Here is a 26,012-nt window from a genome sequence, read left to right as displayed (position 1 = left end):
AATAAGCGTTAACGAAATGGTAGTGTAAGCTAGAGCAATGTATTTATTCAATGCCCAATTCCATACCACCCAGAATCAATACGATCTGCTGCGTGCTAGTGCGTGAGTGCTAAGAGAGTGTATACGATGCGAATGGAAAAATGATGATGCATTTGAAAGTGGTGCAGAAGTGTCAATTTTACCAGTGATCATAGTGAGTGTGTGGGTGAGTGAGTGTGTGTGTAGCAGCATATCACGGAATACGGAATAAGATTCTTCGCACATCAGCACCACAGCAGCAGCATCAGCAGCAGTTAAGTCGACAAAGGAAATAGCTAAGCAACATGAAGCGCACACCGCGAAAACCCAGCGTATCCGGATTCAGCGTCGATCGGGAAAGTTTGGCCGAATGGGCAAAGGATAAGCCCCTCAGCATACTGCAACTAGATCCGGCAGATCGCGCCGTGCTGAGAATAGCAGGTATGTTGGAAGTTTTCGTTTGGAAGACATTGGAAGTATTAAAAATAGACCAATCAGTATGTTTGAAATCAAAAGAAATGGGAATAATATCTTCGATTGATCTGGAATAGCCATAATTGATTAGTTAGGCCCAAAATACTTCACTCACCCTTAAATTCTAGGTAGGCAGCTCATTGATGGTGACCTACGGTGACCTGTAATCCTAATCCTGTAAATTTTCGAATATTGCAAGGGTCGGGCTCGGTCCTCGGGTTAGGTCACAATCTATTTTTGCTGACTCAAGGCACAGAAGAGTGAATCGACCGGATGACTTCAGACGATATTTGTCGCCGGTTGCGTCAGGTGGTTTGCTGGAAGTTACGCCAGCGCTTGAATCATAGGACAGAGGGAAAAAAAATATTGAAACCATACCGGTAGCGGGGTACAGTCAGCCGACAAAATGGACGTTAGCAACTCAGACCATCCCTTCATTCTGGGTGAGCTGTTTATTTCCGAACTTGACATAAATTAGCAGTTCTTTTCTTACCATCAACGCGCCAAGGTTAAGGGTAAACGTAGCTAGCGTTTTGAAGGTTACCCATAAAGGAGGGCATCATCAACCACTACCTCCGTCTCCGTGTTGTCACCAAAAAGCTCTCTCTGTTCGTCTTGGTGGACCACTCTTGAGTGCTCCAGCGAGAACCACTCCAATCGGGGCGGACTGTTTGGGTCCTCCTCGTACACAATCTTTCGTTCTTCTTGTGCAGCGGTGTATCAAATTTAGGTTCACACTTGAACGACACCTGACTCTTTGGTCGAGTTTTTGGGTAAAGGTGAACCCACCGCACCGGGCCGGTATTATGTTTGGAAGAACCATTTGGACTCATCGATCATTGTGGTTTCGAGTATTACTTTACTTCCAATCTATAAGTTTGGAAACGCTTGTTAACGGCACGTGTTCGTGTGCTATTGGTCTATTTGCCCGCTATCAATTGGCTACCCTCGCCTCTGGATAAACAGTGTCAATCGATTACGCTGTCATCGCTCTGACCTCCTTCCCAGCAGTCAGCTTGCCTTGACAGCTGGGTGGGTTGGAAATAATTTTGACCGCGCTTTTGCGCTGTAAAACTTTACTGTCAATTAAAAGGTACTTTATCATCACGGTGGTGTTGATTTTTGGGGCTCAGTTTTTGGAAGAAGCTCCATCGACATGATTGATTGCTGATAGGGGTTTAACGATGGTAAAAGATGTGAAGGCAGTGCTTTTGGAGGAAGCTTTTTTGTACTATAAATCATTCGATTAGATGCTACTGTTTACAATAGCAGGAGGAAATTAAAATTATTTGATTTTAAAAGGTTTATCCTACAGCTTGATGTATATCCATTTTACAGTCGGGTAGACTTAAAGTTAAGTCATCAGGATCTGCAGGACACTAAAGACGTATCAAATTGCATAAACGCTGCGTCTGGCTTAAGGTTCTTTAGCTTTCTATCGCGTGAAGCCCTACCTGTGCGGTACATGAAATTCAATCGATGCTTTCGTACACGTACCTACAGGTTTTTTCGGGCTCAAAGCAGGGGCTGTTTCGGGGCGCGAACATGTAGGCGGCTTGTGTATTTGGATAATGTTATAAACACAGCCAGGACCATAACCATAACATGTTGAGCTGTGCGAGAATGGAGCAATCATCAATCAAACCGATTGATTGGGAGCTTTAGCTTTGGCTGTATGTAATCGATATGTGAAGGGTGAGTCGAGGAGGTACCAAAAAAAAAAAAAAACACACACACAAATGTCGAAAAAAAAACAATTCCTGTAAGGTTTCGCTGCGTGCGAAGTAAAACGTTGGGCATGAGGGTGTGTAGACAGCTTGTCGAGACGTGGTGTTTTGGTAGGAAAAAAGGCTCCAAAAATACCGTCTAATTATGGTCGGATATCCGTCTCTCTTGAGCACACGATATTAATTTAATGTATTTATTTGTTGTGCCCATCAATCGAAACAATAAGCGTGTGGTGCTATTTTTTTACGATATTGATTTGAGAATTTTCCAGCAACAATAGGTAATGCTTAGCAATTTGTATGCTCTGCGTGAATAGACTCCACTGACAGTACCATGTCAGCACAGCTGAACGAGGCTTTTTAAAGCTTTCGGGTCAAGTGGAGCCCCCATCGTACAGGGCATTTTGTTTGTGCTTTGAGTCCTCCATGTTCTTCGCACATAAACGTTCTAGTACAGCCGATGAATGTCGTCGCGTTGGTACAGCTTTCTAAAACACCGCTTGCGGTCCTGCAGACAAACAATGCGCTCGCACTGTGGTAAAGCGTGTAAAGAAAAGCACGAAGAGCACGCTGTGCGAAAAGCCACGAACTCATAAAAGAAACCACTCTATCGCAAGAATGATGGCACGGCGCCAACCATATTGACGGCCAATGACGTCATGAACGCATGTAGTAAAATAATGAAAGTGCCACAGCGGAGGAAGGTACTGTACGGGAGGTGTGTGCGTACCTTAACTCGAGTCCGAATTGAAATTCTTGTGCTTGTTGTTTGCATTTTAGTTTGCCACATGGTCGACACTTCCTGTGCCTAGTTGATGTTGACGGACGGAAGGAATCACGCCCCAAGAATTTGATGCGTTTTTTCCGGTTCCGAAGCTGAACTGAAGGTGGCACAGTTTACGCAAACGGAGATGTTTTTTTTTGCCGGTCTTATCAACCACGTGGGACGGGGTGGTGATGTGTATCTGTATCTGGTGTAAAAGAAATCAGACATGTTTTTTTCTTGTGGTGGTATTGACGCATATCACATGTCTTGTGTATTTTGGTGTATTTTTTCAAATTAAAATTTATCTTGATTTGACGGTGAAAATTTAGCAACACATCGTATCAAGCAAGAAAAGTATAGCGAATGAATAAATTCCTTTTTTGGGATTATTTTTTTTGGGCATTGATAAATATGCTTTACTGGAATAGATAATGCCTGTTTTCGGGGGATTACGGTTCATGCGCAGATCTGCCAATGTTGTTTAAATAGTGATTAGATATGGTTCGGCAAAGATGGCAAAAGAACCTGTGCGACGAGATTAAAGGTGGCTTTCCAGGGCCGAATGCTAATTTGTTGAAAATAAGGTGGAGTAAAGTAATGTTTTTTTTTCTCTGTTGCTTTACCTTTAACTGAAGGGTGACGCCGAAAGTGTAAGCTCGATTAAAAAATTAGACAAAAAATAAAAGCCTTTTCCAGAAACTGACGGATTATTTGATAAACAGTGTTTGTGGTGTGTTCTGGTGTGTTTTTTTCCCAAAAAAAAAAAAAAAATTATTGAAAAAATTCAATCGGATGCTAGAGATCGCACTTTTGATCTGACGCATCCCATCAGAGGTTCAGCACAGACTTGTCCCAAACGATTTTCGACAGTTTCTTTCAGTCTTTTTTAAAGCTGTCGATGTTCTCCGCAGCTTTAAAATGCTTTCTCAAGTGTGTCTTGGTTGGCGCCGAGAACAACTCAATCGGTCTGTCTTCAGGGCAATTCGGGGGATTCATTTTTTTCGACGCGTACCTCATGTTCTTCATACCATGCGAACGGAGGCCAATTCCGGCCAAAACAACACTGGACCAGCATGTTTTCGTATCATGGGCAGCAAACGTCGATTCAAACACTCTCCCGGATGTAGGGTATCGGTCTTCATCTCCGTTATCACAAACGATTCGGACATCATCCCGCATTCGCAAATGGCTTGCTACACCATCGCCTTTTTTTCCAAATTTTTCGAGAAATGTAGATGTGTCGACATCTTCGACATCCCCGTAAGAGTTTTGTAGTCAAAATTTACGTACGACTCATCGTCCTTCACAGATTGCATGAGGATTGCCAACACAGCAGCTTATCGTACAGCTTTTCCGAGTCCGATATTTTCTTTTGTACGTTTTCTAATTCAATCTTGCCTTGGCACGTTGGATGTTACTGTTTGATGTACCCAGTTCTTGAGCCACATCGCGAATGGAACTTTCCTTTCTTTGAACGCTTTAGCTATTTTCCTGGTCCAACTGTTCGATCTACATGACCAGGATTTTGGGCCACTTTTCGGCGCATCCTCGAAGCTGGATTCTTCCCAAAAGTTTCGGGTGGCGGATCGTATGGCTTCGATACTCACACCTTCTGTTTTCGCTAATTGGCTTAGCGAATTGTTAAGGTCGAGCAACATTTATGCACAATGATTTTGCTCTTCTCGACGGAAAAGCCTCGCATTTTAACAGACACTATTTAAAAAAAATTGTTTCAATGCACTAGCCTAGTAGCTCTGAATGTAAACAATCAAGCACATCAAGGATCAACTGTTTTACTACGTCTTCCGTTTACAAGAAATGTCATTTAAAAATCGTGCTTCTACTTTCTACCCTTTCCCCGTTTTTATTTGTTTAAATTTGTTTTGTTTAAATTTTATAATCCTCAAAGGACTTTCTGGTCATTTTACTCTGTTTTAAAGAAAGATATTCCTTTCATCTTTGCTGGGACACATTTCCTTCTCCGATGGGTTTCCATGCTCCTAGTCCTGATGGTAGCGGGGGTCTTGATCGTATCGTACTCATTCAAACATTCATTCTTTCATACATTTCTTTCAAACATTCATCCATCATTATTCATGCAAGCGAGGAGCATTCATATGTAAGACAGACAAAAAATGGGAGTAAAAAAGATAAAAAATGGGGGGGGGGGGGGGGGGGGGGGGGTTACACTAATAATCCGTTAGGGAGGCATAAAAGGAAGATAGTTCTCAGGTAGACCTCGTCGCAGTCTCCTAGCTGGAGGTGGAAATGCGCACCCAAAGCGAAATGGATAAGCCTAAGCTTAGACATCATTCGAATGAACGCACGATCACCTGAGATGCCGTGTAACCAAGGCCTCAAGGACACTTGGGAAGTGCTCGAATATAGAAACCTCCCGAGCTCATCCGTGTCGTCCCACAAACTTTGCCCCCGAGCCATGCAGAAGAGACGAGACTGTGGGGCACGCATGTACTCGTGAGGTAAGATAAGCCTGTCCAAAAAGGACCCTTCCGAAGCACCCTGTTTGGCCAACTGGTTTGCCTTTTCATTGCCGGAAATACCTCAATGTGCAGGCAGATAAAACAATAGATATACGGAATAATTTCTCAAACAATGAGCTTAAGACCTTTGATATTTCTTTTACGAAGTAGTCCGGGCTCTTAATAGCCTTCACAGATTTTAATGTTTCGACAGCGCGTAAACTGCTGGAGGACCTATAATCAGCAAGGCGTAAAAGATTGCGGCGAGCTCCGTTACATATATCGAGAATGGCTGGCGTAGTTGGAAATATACCTCGGATACAATGCTATATACGCCAAAAACCGATGCCCTGCTCTGAAGAGGATCCGTCCGGATTAAAAGTGGCTGCTCGAATGGCCATACTTTTCGACAAAAATGCCGTCCTGCGAAAACTATCGGGGATGGACTAAGCTTGGGGACCCTAGAGTGCTAGGGTGTACCTGTAAAGTGGCAAAATCATGAAAAGTTTACGATTTTACATTTAGAACCTATCTAATGCAGTGTTTCAAAGTTCTTGATTATCAATGGGTCTGATACTGTAGAGCGTACGAGAAGGTGAAGCGAGAGTAGCGGAAAATGGAGCGGAAGCGACATCACTCCACACATAACTTGTTTTAGTATTTATTTGAATTTCAATCAATATAACTTATTTTTGCAGAACACCACTTTGTTTTCAATACTTATTTTTATATTCGATCCTTGTTTTTTGTTTGTATTTTTTGTCTTGATCGTGTTCGTTGCTTATTTTATACCTCTTCTGTCATCAATTTTCATAATTACGAAACTGTTACACGATACCAAAAGCTAGCCAATTCTCACTTTCATCTTTTTATGACTTTTAATGTTCCGATCCGCCGCTTGAATGATTTCGAAAGTGAAGCCCTCGTTTATGATTTCGCTTCAATAGTATATAAACTTACTAATCTGGCTTGTTTTATATTTTCGTTCATGTTTTGTGTGTGTTATTTTAGCGGCACACAAACGGGACGGTAGTAGATCAATTTGTAATTCTAATCGGTGGAAACTATTGGAAGTTACCTTTATGAAACCATGTTTAAACCATGACTTAGGAAAATAGGAAATCAAAAAAGTAAATGAAAACCATACATTGGCAAGTGTGATGTAAGTTCTCTTGTGTGTGTGTTTTTTTTCTGTTGAGCAAACAACAAATGCGTGAACTACCTATCTTTTTCCACTGTGTATCGGTTCGGTGTAGCCTGAACCGACTGTACTGTTACGTGGAGAGCAAAATTAGCTTTTTACCGGCACTGAAGCAGTGCTGTTGTTGATTGGTGTGGTTGTGTACGCACTATTGCTACGCATTTTGCCTCCCTGGTTTGCTTCTTGGAATGTAAAATTGTATTAAGAGTATTTCTATTCGCGCTTTTTCAGGTGCGAGCGGGATACACCTGAATCGACTTTATTTTAATTTCGCTTAGAACGCCCCGCAGAACCGGGAGAAACACTGTTTGGGTGTGTTAGGTAGCCGCAGTTTGTGGTAAGCAAACGCGCCGTGAAGACTAGTGGAATACGAATTTATACGCAATTGAATAAATTTGAGACGATAAGAGATTGAAAAAAGTAAACGTTCGCTTCACAGTATGCAGATTTGGTTTTGTTAATTGAATTGAAAATTATTCTGTACGAAAATTGGCTAGCTGTGCATGTTAGGAAATCGATTGTGAAATTATCTTATTTTATGTGTGTTGCACAACCATATGTTTTGGGGGATATGCACCACAAGATTTATAAAAGGCAAAGGAAACAATAAAGGCTATCCATAGATGGAGACGTATGATTCTGCACTAAGTGCTCAATTTATTATTGATGCTCTTCACGTATTGATTCAAATATTTTAAATCTTATTTGTTTTTGAGGGCCGAGAGCTGCACTTTCTGTTATCAACGTTGTAATAAGTAAATCTGAAACGAACTCAATCAAACAAACCATTAACAACTACTTGAGTAGCGTAATTATGCACCAAAAAATCGTCCCGCCTAAGATGAACTCATTCCTCAACCAACCGAATGATTTCATCCGTCAGCGTTAAATATTTGTCCAACACTCCACGGTGACGACGTGGCGACGACGAGCTGATTCGGGGCGGGTCCATCCAACGGCTCACTTGGAACTCCTGTGGCCGTCGAAATCGGCGCAAGTAAATATGTCCATCCACGCTTGGTAATGGATTATCAGCAAATCAAATAACGCTTCTTGTGAAGCACATTCCCAACACTACTCATTCTTGACTCGCCTGGCGGTGTTGATCTCTGCCGAATCGTGTGGATTGATTGAACGATTTTGTATCACTTGTTCGATCGCACCCCTTCGCAGTGGGACGCACATTTATAACCAAATTCTTGCCCTCTAGTGATGATGGATGTGAATTGATTTTTTGTTTTTTTTTTTTATTGGTGGTGGTGAAGGTATTTCTTCGCTGTTTTTAAATCAAAACAGTGTGTCTCCGCGGTTTCTGGAGTTGGTTAAAAATGAAGAGAAAATTAACTCTAATCGTTCAAACTACTCGGATTAGCGTGACCTTCATGCTATGTTTCTCGCATTTGGTACATTTTTCTTTCAATCAAATAGACCTGTAACTGGCCTATTAGAGTGGACCTTTAATCAAACCATGGTCTTAGCTGTTGTTTGCAATGCATCGTTCGCTTGTGTCAGGTGCTGTGTGAACGTAGCACGTTGCCGAGGCACTGCTATCGATGCCCGGGAACGTAGTAACGTAATTATCTCGCATTATTGATTTAATTGAGTAGATTAATGGTATGTTGATTGAACCTGCGGGGTACACATTTCGAATGTCTTGATTGATATCGCTACACTGCGGCTGTACACGTACAGCGCTCTCTTATCAATGGTCAATAAATGTAGTTGCTTACATGGAAGTTTCAATCGTAACCGTGTGTCGTTAGGCGTGTGATGACTTGTACTAGAGGGACATTTGGAGCAATCGTCAAGGAATGGCCTAAGGTGATAGCAACATGTTTATAGCGGTATTTTTTATGGGCAATAATTGAATTACTGAAGCTGTTAAATGGAACAATTTGGTAGTTAATGAAATTAAAATCGTCTGTCTAGGATTTGAAATTTTATAAAATTATGTTTGCAATATGTAGAAACATATAGTTTTAGGAAAATATATCTATGACAGGGTATGCTCTCCAGAATTAGGCCTTTTTTTGGTAAATTTATAGCGAATCAACCTTTAATAACACGTGAAATACACGTTGAAACACGTTTAATAACACGTGATTGTTGACCACCAAATCCTTGATTTGGACGACGTGGGCGTTGTCGGTCGAGGTGGACGGTCTCCCCGGACGGTCTTCGTCTTCGACCTTCTCACGGCGATTCTTGAAATCACTGTAGCATTTGTACACATTTTCCTTCGACATAGATTATTCGCACTGTTTCCTCAGCGTTTATTTCATTGTGCAAACAAAATTTGATACATACGCGTTGCTCCACTTATTTGGACATGGTCAAAATGGACAGAAAAACAATTGGCGCAGCTCTGAAAACAAATTGTCACTCCTAGCCGGCAAATTTGACATCCGAAGTCACCTTAGTTTTCGGACACAGTAGCATACGCTGAAATACATTAAGATTTTAATTGATTTATAGTAAATCATTTTTTTTAATTAATTTCAAGTACCGAAGAACTATTATACAAAACATACAAAATATAGTAAAATTTCCGTCTTTTTCAAGATCATTGATCTCCGCATTGTGATGAAATCTTCAAAAAGTTGCAGTTTTATCCGATCATGATCTCTACCGTGTTCCACACACATAACCCCACTGTGCAAAACAGCAGCAGCTTCTCTTCCCTTTGGACCCACACAGTTCGACACATAGCTTTGAACTTGAACTAGACACACAAATACTCGAGATAGTCGCCGAAGCCGATGCACTGTGCTGCCCTCAGCAGTATGTAAGCGATTGCTCATGCTCCTCTCCTCCATTACTAACATCCCTCACCATGTGATCTTGGTTGATCACTTTTCGCTGCCGCTCCTCTCATCCATGGTTGGGTCGGAATCTACGATGCATATAAACAACGCTGCGATTGCGTTGTGTAATGGTTGAGTAAATTTTACATTCGTTACGGGAGAACGGGAGAGTGCAAGATTAGCTATTTTTAAGCGAGATGCCCCTTTTCCATTTTGTCGCTGTTTTGTACAGCAGTAGTAGGTTGTGGAGCTCTTTCTTTCGTTTTTCTGACGTTCGTGTCGTCGTCGTTAAACGAAAAAGTGGAACTCTCTGGTTGGGAGGGTTAGGGATTAGATTGTGGGGATGAGATGGTTTCGGTGGTCTAGCAGTAGGTGGCAGAGTAAAGGTTGCTAATGGGAATGGAACGGAACGAATACGGCCAGCGGCTGAAGAGTTCATTGACTAGCAGACATTTCCGTGTTGTAGCGCGAGAAGCATGGATTTTAGGTGAAGAATATTCATACGGATCGTCGAAAAGAAGCCCTAAGAAGTGTGTAGATTTGGAACATATTTAACTCTTACGATCCGGATCGCTCTTTGAGCTCTTGGTACAGTCTTCAAAATTTAATTTTCCTTAACATATAACGAAACATTAGATCATGCGTATATGCTGTCGAAAGTAATTAGGAATCATTTATCTGTGCAGTCAAACAAAGCAATGACGTGTTGCTGTTTTATGACCGATATTGGCTGAATTGCAACAATAAAGCACACCATTTATTGGGTTTTGTCGTGCTTTATTGCAAAATCCATGTCAATAAATCAATATTTTTGTTTTTTTTTTATACAGGAACATAAACCAAACAGTTTGATTGTTATAAACTTTACTGTCTGCATTACTTGTTGCCAGCACCATCGAATGGAGTGTGTAACTTTAAACTTCAAACCATGAAAAATGTCTTGTGAGCACTTGTGAAACCATATTTTGACTATTCTGAATAGCAATGAGGCGCACGCATGCACCGAAAAGTTAAGACAAGTTAGCTACTGTCCATATTTAGGTAAGGTAGGGAGAGCTAGAAATGGAAACGCAAATGGCTGTAGCGGGCCAGCGTCGATATGCGTGTCTTGGCAACGGTGCGGTGCGGTGTTAGGTGGTTTTGATTGCTTTTTAATTCACCAGCTCCGACCCGCTCCTATAATAATCATTCAATTCATTGATTTTATGGGCCACAACTATCATTTGATTATGCGAACTCGCCTCATTGTGTGTGTGTGTGCATGCATGGCTTGCAGCTTGGAGCACAGAAAGAAAATCTGCGTCCTACAGAAGGGAGACGCGATGGATGATTTAACGATTTAATGCGTACACGGGCGAGATTGTCCAGTTAATTTGTCGTCTTCAGCATTGGTGGCGGGAGTGTGGAAGAAACTTAGCTTAAGTTTGAGTTTGAGAAAATCGGGCAGCAGCAGCAAACGATCCATGAATATATATATGCGTGTGTGTGCACCTGTGCGGTGGGTTATTAGACTTGATTTTTGTTTAGGGGAACCATTTTAAAACGCATCTGCGTTGGAAAAATGGGTACGTTGATAGGATTTAAATTTCAATTTGAATGAGCAGAAATTAACTTGCGCTCCGGTTGTGCTCTGGTTAGTTTGGTGTGTGTGTGTGTGTGTGGAGGGGATGTAGGGCAAGAGACGCATCAAATTTAAAATACCAAACTGTAAGGTGCCCTTAACGTCGTTGGACGTTTAAATAGGGGTTTGTGTACTCGATTTTCTTTGTTAAAAGAAGTTTGTGTACTACTTAACTCACACAGAAGGTGTTTTAAGTAATGCATGTTGATGCTAGCCTCCCGTCAGTAGGCTTAAGAAAGCATAAGGCATCGTCATGGTGCTCTTTTCATGGGTTAAACCATAGAGTTAAATCTGCTCTGCTGGTTCTGACACAAAAAGTCAAGATTTAACGTACAAGGGCGCTTTTGTGGAGCCTTGAGGTTATGCTTGGATGTCAGTAGATATTCAAGGTCTGGCGGTTTCGAAACTACAAAGCGTAGCGAGTGACGAAGTTCATGTTGTTTTAATGTACTGAGTACAATAAATTCTTTCGTTTAATTATAGTTTTTTAAAAATTATTTTCACCTATTTTAATCTAGTACATTCTAGTCGTATATGCTGTATTAAATAACTTGCCTAAACACATTTGATTATATTTTTTCATACATGCTGAGTGTAACAATACTGAATCTTCCAACACACTCACATCCATCCACATTTTGGCTACGTTTGACTACATTTCTGTTGCTACCATCTGGAGGAAAAGCCCACCACTATTGGAAAGAGAACCGGCAACTCATAAAACGGTACGGTACCTAGCTCCATAGATTATGCGCTGCCGCCAAATTATGGGTTCTGGAGACCTTCCCTCTGTGTTCTGTCTGGGCAGTGATGAGAGAAGGCTTGCTTGGAAGGCACACGTGTATTATTAAATTTTGCTATATCTTTCCCTACTTTTCAATTTTAATTTCCGCCGTTGTTCTGCATCCATGCACGCGCGCCGTCCTGCCGTGGTCGGCTGAATCGGGGACGGGTTCGTTTGGCTGTCCACAATCGCTGTGGGTTCTTGTTTATGGAGAATGTATGGAATATGTAGAAAATTTTGTTCTCATAACTCTTCCAAGAGGAAAAAAAACTTACTTTAAATATTCTTCTTTTCTTCATAAAATCAATCATCACCTCTCAATGCCAGTGGCTCCCAAATATGACGATAAAATTATGACGTCATTGTTAATCGGCTATTATGCTCGCACACCGTTATTTTCAGCTCCGTTAACGCTCTTTAAAAAATCATAACCATTTTTCAATGCGAGAAAAAAACGGACTGAGGCTTCAGAGTGCTTATCGTCTGCATCTTAGCAGAACAGATGCACAAAGTTCAGACTGACAGTAGAACAAAAAAACGTAGAAAAAATATGTTTCTTTCTGATGTAGTCAGCACGTGCACAGCATGCATTCCAATGGAGCATTGGTTTCGGCTTTGGAATATTCGAAACTTTTTTCCCCTCAAAACAAAAGAAAAAAAGAAGCCAGTGGGAACATGTGTTTCTGTAGTGTATCACGAGAGAAAATGACTAGCTCATTCCTAAAATTCTTTAACACATTTTGGTGTAGCACTGTTGGATTAGTTGTTGCAATGTCTGTCAGGAATAGATTGTCGCATGTCGTGATCTGTCTTGTAGGATGAACATTTTCTTTTCTCCGATTTGGGTGTGGATTTAGTACACGTCTATGTACGAGTGTGGATCAAGAAACGTTTTATTGCAGCTGCAGTAATGGATTAGATTTGATGTAGATGGTAGAAACAACAGAGATGCCAATCTTCACACCCGTAATGAGGGCTGACTATCCAACTGCATAGTATCAGCTAGACTAGCAAACCAATCGATAGCCCGTAACGATTAGTGTAGGTCGTTAGTATGAAAGATGAAGCCATTAAATGGCAGGTATCAGGGAGATCGGTCGGTCGTAAAAAGCGCCTTCTTGGACACCTGTTTTGGCCAGTGAGTCTGACTTTTCATTGCCGGGAATTCCACAATGAGAAGGGACCCAAATTAGCGAGATCCTAAACGCCTTATCGAACATTGAGCCAAGCAGTTCAATGATTTTTATGGTCCTGATTTTTTATTAAGTCCTGACTCTTATCAGTCTTCGGAGATCTCAGTGCTTCAATAGCACTAAGGATATTCAGTGAAGATGAAGTACTGGACCGAAGGTCTCGCTGCTTTCATCAATAGTGCGTAAAATATTGCGGCTAGTTCTGCGGTGTAAACACTACATGGCTGCATCAATTTGAAAGAAGCTTCGGTGGACTCGCTAAAACACCGAAACCATGATGACGAAGCCACGAAAAATGATAATTTTATATGAACTTTAAAAAAAAGGACATCAATCATAAATTCTTTAAAATTTGTAAAATTTTCTCAATCTCTTGAATCTGATTCCGATTCCGGAAAGCAGTTTTCTATGAAGCTCGTTCGAGTTGTGCATCGATTATTTATAAATTATATAATTTTTAGGCTTCAACCTTTGAACATGAAACGGTTGCATTGACATTGAACTCAGCGATACCAGATTAATTGATAAAGAGTTGGTGGCGAGAGCGATAAATCAAGGTTTATGTTTATCTCAGTTTTAAGCTTGTAGGATTTCATTCCATTTTGTGATAGTACTTTTAAAATTTCATATTACATGGGACCTGGCATGAATGGTATGACCAATGGAAAAATATGGATTTTTTCAAAAGAGCCTAATAAAAAAAAATAAAAAAAAAACAAGCGAAAGGTTATGATATAAAGACTCAAAGCGGGAGGTTAATATCTTTTTCTTGCGTGCACATTTCTTCGCATGCTAAAAATGACCGATGGCAGGAATGAATGAATCGTTGGCCAAATCCATGCAATTGGGAGATGCGTGCGTGCAATGTTTTCATTTAAAGAAACCGCTTTGCCGCGAACACGTACGCTTTTCTCAGTGCCGCTGGTGCTGAAATGAGGGTGCGGGTGTTGATTGTTTTGTTGGGTGAAGGTTTCTAGTGTTGCTCGAATGTGTGCTGGTCCAGCAATGTGCGTGTGTTGATGCTGGTGTTTTGATGGCTATGGAAGTTGACTTTGACTTTGGTGTACGAATCAGACGGAGCTCTCGGAGGGTCTAATGTCGTGTGAAAAGTGGTCTCACATTATTTCGCAATCGACAAACAATGGAAACAGTATGAAGCAAAAAACAGTGAGAAGAAGTAGAAATGTATCAGCATTTATTTTCTTACTTGACGTTAGATGATTTAATTTGCATTGACCGCGGTAGGTAAGGGCATTCGGTCAAGGTAGCTTGCCCGCTAGCCAATGTAATTATGAATGAGTTGCAAAGAACTAATTAGACGATCGTTCTCTACATCAACGTACAACATTACTTAAAAAGAAATGGTACTTCCACTCTATAAATAGTGGGGTGCCACGCCATTTAAAGAAAGCTTTTTGGAGGACTGGTTCAGATAAAATCATCTGACTGGTTGGGTGGGTCTAAATAACATTATTGGAAGGTTTTCTTCTACTTCTTTTTGACTTAACGACCTACTCTAGGTCTCGCCGGCTATCGAATGGTTTTACAAGCCAATGCTCACTACGGAGGAACGATCCGGATGGGATGTGAATCCCGGTGTTGTTGTGTCAAGATCGGCGGCACTGTCACTGTGTTAAATAAATTTATTATTTACAGGGTTATCATTTATGTGTAGGATTATTTTATTGAATAAATGGTTCGTTTTTATGGATAAAAATTTCATTTTCGTAAAAGCTAGAGTGGCCGTGGGCCACTGGAAAATCTTTTAAAATCGATATCGAACTACCAGCAATCGCAAAACTGCGATTTTAGCCTTTTCTTTGTTTCTACGTGTTATCATAAAAATAGTCTTAAAACGAGAAGTATTCACATCATGAAAACCTGAGGTTTTGAGTGATCTTAGCCTTATTTTTAAACCCTCCAATGTGTTCTCAAGCCACATGCATTTACATTCCATTCTAAGTTCTGATTTTTTTTAATTTTACTCCAAGATGCCGGCTCATTGTCGTATGGTCGTCTGAATAAACATAAACGTCTGCTACCTTTTCTTTTAATTAAAAATCCCAAGCAATGTGTGTAAAATCTTCAAAATAACCCTGACTAGAAACGCATTTTATTTCATTCTTCTGTCAGTTTCAACCCTATTGCGTTTGGGTTTCTCAGTTAAACGAAACGACTTATTTTTCTGTTATTGCCCTTGCGGTTTGAAATGTAAAAATGGCGATGCCATTGAGCTGTGCGAAGTGAAACGAACAGATGTACAGGAAAAAAAAACTTCGCCTGCTCGAGGGGAAGGCTACAAACGCACGGGAGAAGATAGCCCAACCCAACCTACCCGTTTTATCTCACGCTAGGGATCTAGGGCAAATGCTAGCTACTACAATCTAGCCCTTGTTTTGCGGCACACTTGCTCACTTGCATCTCATTCTTCCCTGCTTCGAAAAGGTGTTTGCGTGTGCTTCAACAGGTGGTGGAAAATGCTTTGGGTGATTTTTTTTTTCACTTCGATATCGCTCTGTTGCTGTTGTTATACTGCCGCCACTTCATCAAATCAACCCATTTTCCGGCCACATCCGTTCTTCCGCTTGCTTTCTCTGTTGGTTCCTTTGCAAATCCAGATCTGAAAGAGAGTTTACAGTGGGGTGTATCTGCATGTGTGTGTTTGGTTTTTTGTTGTTGCTAAATTTCCCTCAAGCAGTTGTTTGCGTGTTCCTCTAGCGGAATTGGCATCAAGGCGCGCGTGTGTAGAGTGCGTATGCAAGTAACGCATAAATTTTTACTTCCCTCCCAGGCTCACCGACCTTCACCAACACATGAAAGCATCATTGTGCATCTTTTTGCTCGATAAAAGCCACATCCGAGAGCACCTTAGTATACAGCCCATTCATACGCATTTCGCCTGTGGAGTTTAATTAATATATGATTAATTAAGAAATTTCCAACCTGCCCTTTTGCTGCCTGCCAACCACGTATTTCCTTTTCTATTTGCAATAAAAAAAAAACTTTAAAGCTCTGGGAAAGCTCTTTCGCGCGTACGGTTGTGTTTGTCTGCATGCTCCTTTGCGGTAGTGGAAAAAGTAATAGTAATGGTTCCGTTTGCATTTTCCACCAGAAAGAGCAGTGAGAAGACTTAGCAAAAAAAAAAGCACATAGTAAAACATAAACATCAATAGTAAGGGAGACGCACACAAAAAATACGATTTTGCAAAAATTATTGGTTACCCACCTCTCCGCCGGTGTGTTTAGAAAGCGTCCTAAAGGAAAAGTTTGTGGCGTCAGGGAAAATGGTGGCAAGGAGGGGGGGGGGGGGGGGGGGTGGAAAAAGAAGGAAAAATTATATTGTTGTTAGTGCTGTGTGGCCCCACAGCTAGCTGTTTCGCTTCTGCTCGTTACGCACGCGAATCGTTTGTCTCCCCGCACCGACATGCATCCGTTGTTATCTTCCTACTAGTCTTTTTTTGCTACTGCTTTAGGGGAGTAATTTTCCTCCAGCAGGCACTACAATAATACAGTAAATGGTAGTTGTGGTGGTGATGGTGGGTACACGCTTCTGCAAAAGCGTTTCTGCATGCCACGCATATGCATTCTTGTCAGTCATATCTGCACAATCGTCAAGATTGGACCGGTCGTAGTTTATGGGTTTGTAATCGCGCAGTTTTACACCCTGGAACAACAGCCCTTCAAGGTGATCAAGATTGGTTTCCGGGTGAAAACCGGATGAAATTAGGAAAAAATGAAGCTTTCCTGCAAGTGTGTTACTCACTAAGATTGGTGGCTTTATTTTGATTGGCGTCATTAGCAGTGGAAAGAAAAATTCATCCAACTGCAACGAATCCGTTGGCCCTTTCGGGTGTGGAGGAGCATATACGCGTGTGTTTGTGTGTGTACCGAGATATGTGAGTGTTTTTGTAGGTGTGCAATAGTGTGCAGTCCGCAAGGAAAATTATTCGTAATTCGTTCTCTTGGTTGAATATGCTGCAGTTGAATGCAAAGCGAGTTTAAGTGCAGTGATTAATGGCTTACCGCTTTTTTTTATTATGTTTTAATGCGTCTTCTGCTGTTCAGGTGTGTGTGTGTGTGGGTGCTTATCATGTGTGGCAGCTAATGGTGTAGCTAAGATAAGAAGTGATAGTATCTGCTGCTGTTTTAAATTGTGTGCAGTGCAGTTGGTTTTACAGCTCCCTACAGGTTGTGTTGCGACATGCTGCTTTAATTTGCGATGTTTTATTCGTTTCTGCTTCTGCAGATTGTGAATTTTATTTTCTTAAACTTATCTCGATAACATTATCTTTTTGCTTGTTTGGTTTATCCCTTTTTTTTCTTTTATTTTTTAAGAAAAACGTCACAGTAACACTGCGCGTTTTATTATCATCTTCCATTTTATCGCCTTTCTTATTTTTGTATCGCTTCGTTATTAAATTGTTGGTAATGTAATTTGTCTCATTCCTACACGTAAAAAGCTTCTCTTATTTTTGCAATATTGCAGACACTTTACCTGATTATCCCTCAAATAGGCTTGAAGAAATTTAATTAATTAATCAACTGCCTAAATACCTCAAAGGAGTGGCATTTTTATGCGCTGCCTGAAAATAAGCTTGACCTGAGTCGACACGCGTGTCTAGCGATAATTAGTTTGCAAAGACACCAACCTGTCAGGTTTGTTTTGTATAACTACACTTCTGTTTTGGCGGTGTCGTACACCATAACGACATTTATGACCGACCTTGTACAGCCGACTAATCACACCGTAAAATTGTACGTTTTGTCTTTTTGTTTTTGCTAGCCGGTAAAAAACGTCCAACCCGCTGTTTTGTGCTTTGATTTGCAAGCGAGATAGCTTTGAGAAGAGGTGTTTTTCATTAAGAAGCTCAAGGGAGTGCGAAAAGAACATTATTCTAATCAACCCCGGAACGAATGTGGACCCCCGGTTAGGCAGTTGCTCTGCCGATGATTGTATCATGTGTCCATTTTGTGAGCCAATGAGGCAACAACGCCATCCACACAGTAGAAACTGTGAAGCCATGAATATTCATCTAAATCAACGTTCTTTAGCTGCATTTTCTGTTCGCCATCTCTCTACTATCTCAGTTCACCTCCACATGCTCCCGGGTGAGCATAGAATCGTTTGCGAGCATATATTTGCATTTAATAATTTCCTTGATTTGTGGTCCGGCGGTGGCTATGGTTCATCGCAATGTCAGACAAAGGGTATGAAAGTAATAACAATTCGTTATCACTGCTTTTCCCCTTGCCGCTCCCCCCGCACACACAAGGGTGACCAGTATTTTGGACAATCGTCCCAAAGCATAAGATGTCTTGCAGCGTGCGACCAACGTGGTGACACGCCTGTTTAGATAAAGTGCCAAACAGAATGGGCATTTATTCACCACCAGTTCAAGGTGGTAAAATTTGGTCAATAAAGAAAATGGTCCTATTTATTAAACGTGCCACCACATGCTTTGTGGGATGTGTTCGGTTGGTTGGAGTGAGGTTTAGAATAGGAACGATAGCAGAAAAAAAGCTAGAGAGCTGTAGAGTGCCAATGCCGTGTGTTTTTTCGCACTTGATTTTTACGACCAAAAACTGTAAGCAGCAGCATGATGGGTACAAGAGGTTTGCAACAGGAAGCTGGTGCTATTCTGAGCTGCAATAGCAGATGCTTTCAATCAAGAAATTCGAGATTGGTGTCATTCGGTCGGGGGGTAATTTTTTGTTTAAAGTCTGATGTTCATATTTTGCTTGTACGTGTCAGCACGTATTTATGGCGTAAGATTTTAGTGCCAAAAATTATTTGCATCTTTTTTTTATAATACATTTTTGCTGGCGGCCAAGAAATGAGCACATCTGCTTTGAAAATATTTGAATAATTGAGAAAAAATAGATAGTTAGGGTAATGGTCTTGGAATTTAAATTATATCAGAGCAGTTTTCGGCAGAAAGAGACATTGAACCCCTCGTAGAAATATAATTTCAACATCAAACGAACGGTTTTTTTTATTGTTCTTGTATCACAAAATGTAAGAAAAATATAATTGTTGTTATATAGTATGCGTGTTGAGCAGTTGGCAAATCTGGCCAGAGCTCAATGAGCTTTTATAAAAAGCAAAACGTCTGGAAAATCAGGCTCTGATCTTCATAAACTGTCGATTGATTTGTTATAAAACCCCGTGTTTTGTGCCTACAGCTGCAGATGGCTTGCCTTACCATGAGTTTGCGGGCAAATTTTTCAGCAAAACCGAACTTATATTTGCTTGGAACATCGCCCCATGCTGTGGCAACATACAGTTTTTGGCTAGAATCTTGCCTGAAATCTATTTTTGTGCACGTTTCGTCAATCATAAGAACGCAACCAGCGTACCTCGTTAGAACCTGGTCATATAATTTTTGGAGCACGTGATTTGGCGGTGTAGTTATGCTTCAGAGTTCTGTTTGGTTGCTTTGATGTACGAAAAGAGTGGTAGTCTGCACTCAATCCGATTCTTCTGCTGCACCGAACCACCGACGATCCACTGTTCCTGAAAGACGATTTTTATGTACCTTTTTAGAGATGCTTTAACGTTCCCGAAACTGTTTCAAAACATATTCAAAAGTAGAAGACGCGTTTTTAAGGAATTTTTCTACTTTTTTCCCGGATGAAGTTGATTTTTTTAAGTGGGTGTGCACAAATTAATTGTCTACGTTGCAGCTCCGTCGAAAATACCCACTGACCAAGCCATGACCAACCGCGTTTCAGTGGTTAAGGACTAAGGTGTATGGCTAGACAGGTGTCTGCGATTTCTCTAACCCATTGTGTTTGAGAGCTCTTCTGTTCGTTGGAGGGGTTTTTTTTGAGTATTGCTCAATAATCAGGTTTTCCATGGCTCGGATCCATATTATACCGCATCAAGCGAATGCAGAGGTCTTTCACCAGGCTTGCTGTTGTTCGCAGAGTTCTTGGTGGACTCTCTTTCACTAGGCGTCAACTGTTTGGACTTGAAAATCTTGAGACCTACCGCCTCCATTCACAGACCTTTTTATTGCTTCCCTCTTATTTGATTGTATTGATGCTTCGTCGCTACTGCGCTCGATTCCTTTTTATGTTCCCAACCGTACTATTCTTATCCGTCCTACCTTAAACATTCCTAGACGTCGTACTTGGGCTGCAACATATGTTTCTGGCCTAGGCCACAAGAAGTGTTGCCAGATGCAATTTGATATTTTTATTCGAAAGTTTGAAATTTTGGAGCATAATCACACTCACACCGTTTTGACGTACGACCATCATTTGTGATGCTTACATTGACTTGAACAAACCAGTTTTGCCAAAAAAATGGAATTGACCCATGAACATTTTCGTGCGATAAATTTTCAAAACATTCGACGTGGAATATCAAGACGAGACTGCTTTGAAGAACTCAAATCTTTATATGGCGATGAAGCACCATCCTACAGCACTGTTCAAAACTGGTACAATGAATTTCATCGTGACCGAAGCTCGCTCAATGACGAATTTCGAGCAGGTCGTCCAAAAATGGCCTTTCTGCCAGAGAACTTTGAGGCCGTTTTAGATCTAATTGTACAAGATCGTCATTTGGCATACTGCGAGATAGAGGCATCTTTGGGCATTACTTCCACCAGCATAAACACTATTTTGCACAAAACCCCTGGCAGTAAAAAATGTGAAGTCGTCGGAGAAATTCGAAAACCGATCAACAGAAGACGGACCATTCTTTACAATGACAATGCGAGCTCTCACACATCGGCTCAAACCATCGCTTATTTGACCGGCCAAAACATCGAATTGATGGGTCAACCGCCCTCTACAGCCCTGATTTGGCACCCAATGACTTCTTTTCATTTCAAAAATGCGTGGCCAACGATTTAAGTCCCCAGAAGATGCGGTTAAAGCGTTAAAAAACCACGTTTTGGTAGTATCTCAATCGGAGTGGAAAAAGTGTTTGAGCGCATGCAAAAGTGTATGAATCATGCTGAAGAACATCATGAAAAAGAATAAAAAAAATTGATGATAAATAATTGCATTTTCGAGAGGCCAGAAATATAAATAGCAGCCTACATACCTCAGTTGGTCCTCAGATCGATCCTCTGCTGCGTGCATGGTTCTCCTTTAACTCCTTATCTTGCTTGTGTGATGTCCACCACACACCTCCTGTATTTCCTGCCATAGCACGATCTTCTCTTTAACCCCTAGTTCGTTCCTAAACCATCTTTACCCAGCTCTGTTCCTAATGTTAGGTTAGAATTAAAATTGTGTTACAAAATTTCTAAACAGACATCAATTAATAAATGAAATGAAATATACCGGACTTTCCAATCCAGCTATGGCCAATATGAAACCAAGCAAGCTATAAATTGTCAAACCAAGGGATTGCAGTACTAAAGATTAATTCTGAGCGCAAAATTTTTAGAACTTTTTTTGTGATTGTTTCTACCTCTGATGATCTAAAAACACTCCATGATGTCACACCGCCTCGAGAATGCGACCAAGAGTCGCGGCTACTGGAACCGGTTGTCATTGGTTCTGAAACAGTATTTAAATGGAGCCAGCTACTACAGAGCTACTACTTATGTTTGCTTATTTCAGCCCAGCACGGCAAGGCTTATCTATCATTACCAAGTGCTTACGCACTGCTTGCTAATAGCTGCTCGTGTAAACATGAAATTTACATTTAAAAAATGCATTAGTGTAGAACAACGTGCGTGTTTGTGTGCATGTTGCTCTCCTCTGGACAAGTGGTATAATAAATCTGTATGATAGATGAAGTTCAGCGGCTAGAATAAGCGAATGACTTTCAGCAGGAATTAAGTGTCTATAAAACTCCTTGATTTTGAACTTCCTTTGGTGTGGCCGTGTCTCTGTGCCAATCTACATACTATATTCGATAATAGCTACCAGGTGGACCCTCCCCCCCCCCTCCCCCACCATCAGATGACCCTTTTGAAAGGCAAGGGCATACAGAAATTGTTCGCTTGATTGAGTAGTGTTCGTTTGTGGTCGACTTAATCGTGCAACATTGTTTTGCAACAGCGAAGAAAACAAGCAAATGACGCCATGTCGGCGGCATCCCTTATAAATCTTTGCAAGTGCGTTCGTCACACCCTGGATCTTGGACCGAACTACCAAGCGGGAAGGTAGGGAAAACCTTCACAACAAAAAAAACCATGATCTATTGCGAAACTACGGGTGCTGTTTGCCACTGAAATGTCATAGCAGAGGTTAGGGTAGCAATTTGTGCACACCGGCAGCACAATAGGACAAATGCGTTCTTAATTACTCCTTAGTGCGGGGAGAGCGAATGCCGCCACTAGAACTTGTACAAAAAGCCTCACAGATAAAGGTTAAGAGGTGCAATTGAATTCAAAGTGGTAGTTTGTGTTTTTGTTGATTGAAAAAAGTTCGTTAGTAGCAAGAATGTTTAAAGCTACCGCTGAGACACACCTCAAGGAAGTTTTTGTTTATGATCTCCTGCAATATTCTTGATTGTACCCACCACCACCAGATGGCATTATTTAGTAGTTTTTTGTTGTTTGTTTGCATTGGCGTTTGCTGAGCTTCTTCTCGTGGAGTCGCGATAATAAAGCAACAATCACACACTACAATTAGCACAATGATCCCGGTGTGGTCGCGCTTTTGCAATGAGCCATTAGAGTAGGTGGCGTGGGAAGAAGGTACAGTTAAGTGGACAGCAGACTGATGGCGGCGGCGGCTATCAAAGTCGATCACGTGTAAAAATAAAACAGATTTTTTTCCCCCATACTGTGCTTTTGTTAGCGCGTTCGGGCGGGTTTATTGGGCGAGGATGTGGTGGTGTGGATGCATTCGGTAGCGAGCGATTGTTGGTGGTTGGTGCCGCGTGCTGCTACTACTATTATTAGTTTCCTCTGCCTACACAAACGTATAGGCGATGGTGGCCATTGAATGTAGTGCTGGGTGGAAGATTTACAACTGCACTGTCAATTGCAGATTTAATAGCTGTTGATTGAACATTTGCATAAAACCGTCATCGATTCGTGTGCCTGTATTTGCAATGTATGGCGCCATTGTTTAATAAGAGCAATGGATGTGATGTTGTTTAATGATATGTTTTTCTTGGAATAACGATTTTTTTTATTGTCATTGCTATTTAAAGCATATAAATTGTTTATTGATTATCGTCATTTTAAATGCAATTTGCAAAGTGTTTATTTTTCCCCAAATCCCTTAGCGAAAAAAGTGTTACACGTGATGTGATGTGCGGAGTGTGTTACAACCTCATATTATAAAAGTGTAATTTTACGTGTAAATAATGATACAACATGAAGAGCTCATCACAGAAGGGATCGATGCCTTCGGTACTATCGCGCTTCAACAAATACGATCGTATGATCCTGACGCTAACAAGTAAGTTGTGGTTACGCCAAATCTCTTCTGTTTTCTCGTTTCAAACTGCTGAGCGATTTTCTCCGCCCCATGCCGAAGGTCAATGAAGTAAAACAAATAAATTACCTGTTAAAATCATCATTAGTGTGGCACTCTGGCGAATGTTTTTATTAGTGTCACGGTGGAGTGATTTTATTATTTGTCAAATTAGGGCCACCTCGTCACGGCTCATTAGACCATTTGCCCTAGTCATTTCGAACGATCAAGCAAAAAACAACGGTCTCCAAACACACGACCGGGTGTTTCATTTCTTGTATTGTTTGAACGTTTGTACCGGGGACAAAACAAAACGAGCGAATCTCAACCGCTGCTGTATGAACGATTTCTTACTCTGTTGATTTTCCAACCGTTTGCCGGATGCATCTTGCAGCAAAAAATAAAGACGTGTTTGCGGCTCAACGCAGCAAACATTTCCGGTTCGGCGAGAGTGCAGACAACACTTGCGCGCGCTCTCCGCAAAGAGCTCCGACGACGTTTGGTTCCGTCCGTCTGTTCCGTTTGGGTGCGTTTTTGATAAATTTGCATACTCACAAAGAGGAACGTTCTTCTTGGGGAGTGTTATTTGGAAATGAGGCAGTGGAGAGGCTGAGTGAACTTCGAGGGAAGTGCGAGAGATGATGAGTAAACACCTTCTTTGATGACGGCATCTTCTTTCATGTTCACACCACAAACATTGGCAACTGTGTTTGGTTTTGGACTGACGATCGGGCGAAAAATGGGATTATTTATTTGGATGGTGAAATATGTAGCTACGGACAGGGGAAGAGTTTTGAAATATTTCTTCTCGAGCTCACGCTCTTTAGGCAATATTATTAAATACAAAACATTGCTGCACAAAATGTATAAAGCAATCGATTAACGTGATCTTTTTTCTTGTTTCTTTTTAGGTATGTTCTTTACGGTCAAACAACCCAACACTCCGAAAATAGTCGCTCGTGAATCGTGATCAGATGTCAAGAAATTAAACCTTTCGTGTGAATTGGTGAGATTGCGAACTTCAAAAAAGAAAAATGAAAAAGAACAAACATCACCATAACGATATAGGGAAAATAATCCGGCTATAGAGAGCCTTTTACGTCCTTTCTCATTCTCATCTTGCTTGATGATGCAAAAACAAACCAAAGACTGTAAAGTTGTTCAAATGTCTGCTCCAAACCATACGCCGAGGGAAGGGTCTGGTCGACGAAGAGATATAATTTGCATTAATTAAACTCTTTATGGTTTTAAAATGTCCTTGTTTGTTTGCCTCTTTTCGGTAGCGCGAATAACGCTTAAGGGAAGGTGGAGTCACATACTTAGGAACTGGCTAGAGCTCCTTCGTTTGTCAACGGGTTGAAAAGCGAGTGATTTAAATGTTTATTACCAACTGGTTCCGATTTTGGGGCCATCAGAGCGTGTACAGTCTGGGCGGCGGGGGAGGTGGCGCCATTTGGTCAAAGACAAAATTGGTGGAATATTTTAATCAATGTAAAATATTCAGCCGATTAAAAATGTGTGCAAATGCGCTGCAAACAGGTTTGCAGCGTCTGATTGAGATATCCAATCGTGGGTTTCTTCTTTTATTGCATTCAATCTTAAGATAAGATGTTTATGTTAACGTATTTGTATAGCGTTGTAAAATATGTCGCCTGCTTTACTAATACAGTTACGGTTGCGATAGCTGTAGGTTTCAAAACCGGTAATTCAATTTCAAAAGAAAGTCAAAAAAGAATATGTGCAATATCGATTGGCAACACGCGCCGTTAGCTGTGCGCATAAAAGACTGCTTCCGCGTGACGAGGTTGACAATGCTATTTGGAGCACGGGCCAACACCAAAACTACTCGGAAGGAAGAAACTCGTCTGTGGCGCGCATACAACACTGGTGGGATTTGCATAATTTACCATTTTCACATAATGCAGAACGAGGTCACTAATAAATTCATGAACTTACGGGCGGCAGCGGCCGCCGGCGAGAACGTCTTAGATGGAAATTTGTGATGCTGGTCACAAAATCGGGTTCTGTGGTTCTCGGTGCCGGAGCAAATCGATCGGCGAGATCAATTTAATTTATGGTCGTAATTTGATGCGGTTGTGTTATGAAACAACCACCAATATTAGCACTGATCCACTGTTGAGCAGTTTTTTGGACGTCAGGTGTTATTTGTGTTTTCGAGATTCGAGCAAAGTTTTATTTTTCGGATTAGAAAAGAATTCAATTTCATTAAGATATGGGTAGATTTAACATGAATTTTGAATTAGAAAATTATTCACGACATTGGTGATTTATTTTACGTTAAATCTATCTCTAACCAATATAACGTTAAGGCCTAGCTTGATCTCCTTGTTTGACGTGGCAGGGCCCAGTTATTATTCAATGAAATATGTAGGTTGAGTGCAGCAAAAGTGCACGCGGCGACCGTGTGTGCGTTCGCCTCCTACATGAAAAGTAACTTTTCTTCGTCTAGACGTCTAGAGGGAAAGGGATTGCCTACGGTTAGCAATATGCCATGGAGACGCCAGCGGTTTAATCTGATTTTCCTCGCTTTA

The 26,012-nt window shown here is 41.2% G+C and overlaps 1 protein-coding gene across 7 annotated transcripts in view; it reads left to right on the top strand.

Moving 5' to 3' along the window:
• Positions 1-302: 302 nt before the first annotated feature.
• LOC126567709 (dystonin) overlaps positions 303-26,012 on the top strand; it is a 168,265-nt gene continuing 142,555 nt past the window's right edge. For all 7 annotated transcript variants that reach the window (XM_050223960.1, XM_050223961.1, XM_050223956.1 and 4 more), the window contains exon 1: positions 303-459. In XM_050223960.1, coding sequence (XP_050079917.1) covers positions 324-459 — 136 coding nt within the window. In that variant the 5' untranslated portion in view covers positions 303-323. The remainder of the gene's footprint in view (positions 460-26,012) is intronic.

The sequence above is a fragment of the Anopheles maculipalpis genome, chromosome 2RL (assembly GCF_943734695.1).
Source record: "Anopheles maculipalpis chromosome 2RL, idAnoMacuDA_375_x, whole genome shotgun sequence".
Taxonomy (NCBI): domain Eukaryota; kingdom Metazoa; phylum Arthropoda; class Insecta; order Diptera; family Culicidae; genus Anopheles; species Anopheles maculipalpis.
Note: the sequence above shows the minus strand (reverse complement) of the source record. Positions and strands in the feature narration are given on the sequence as shown.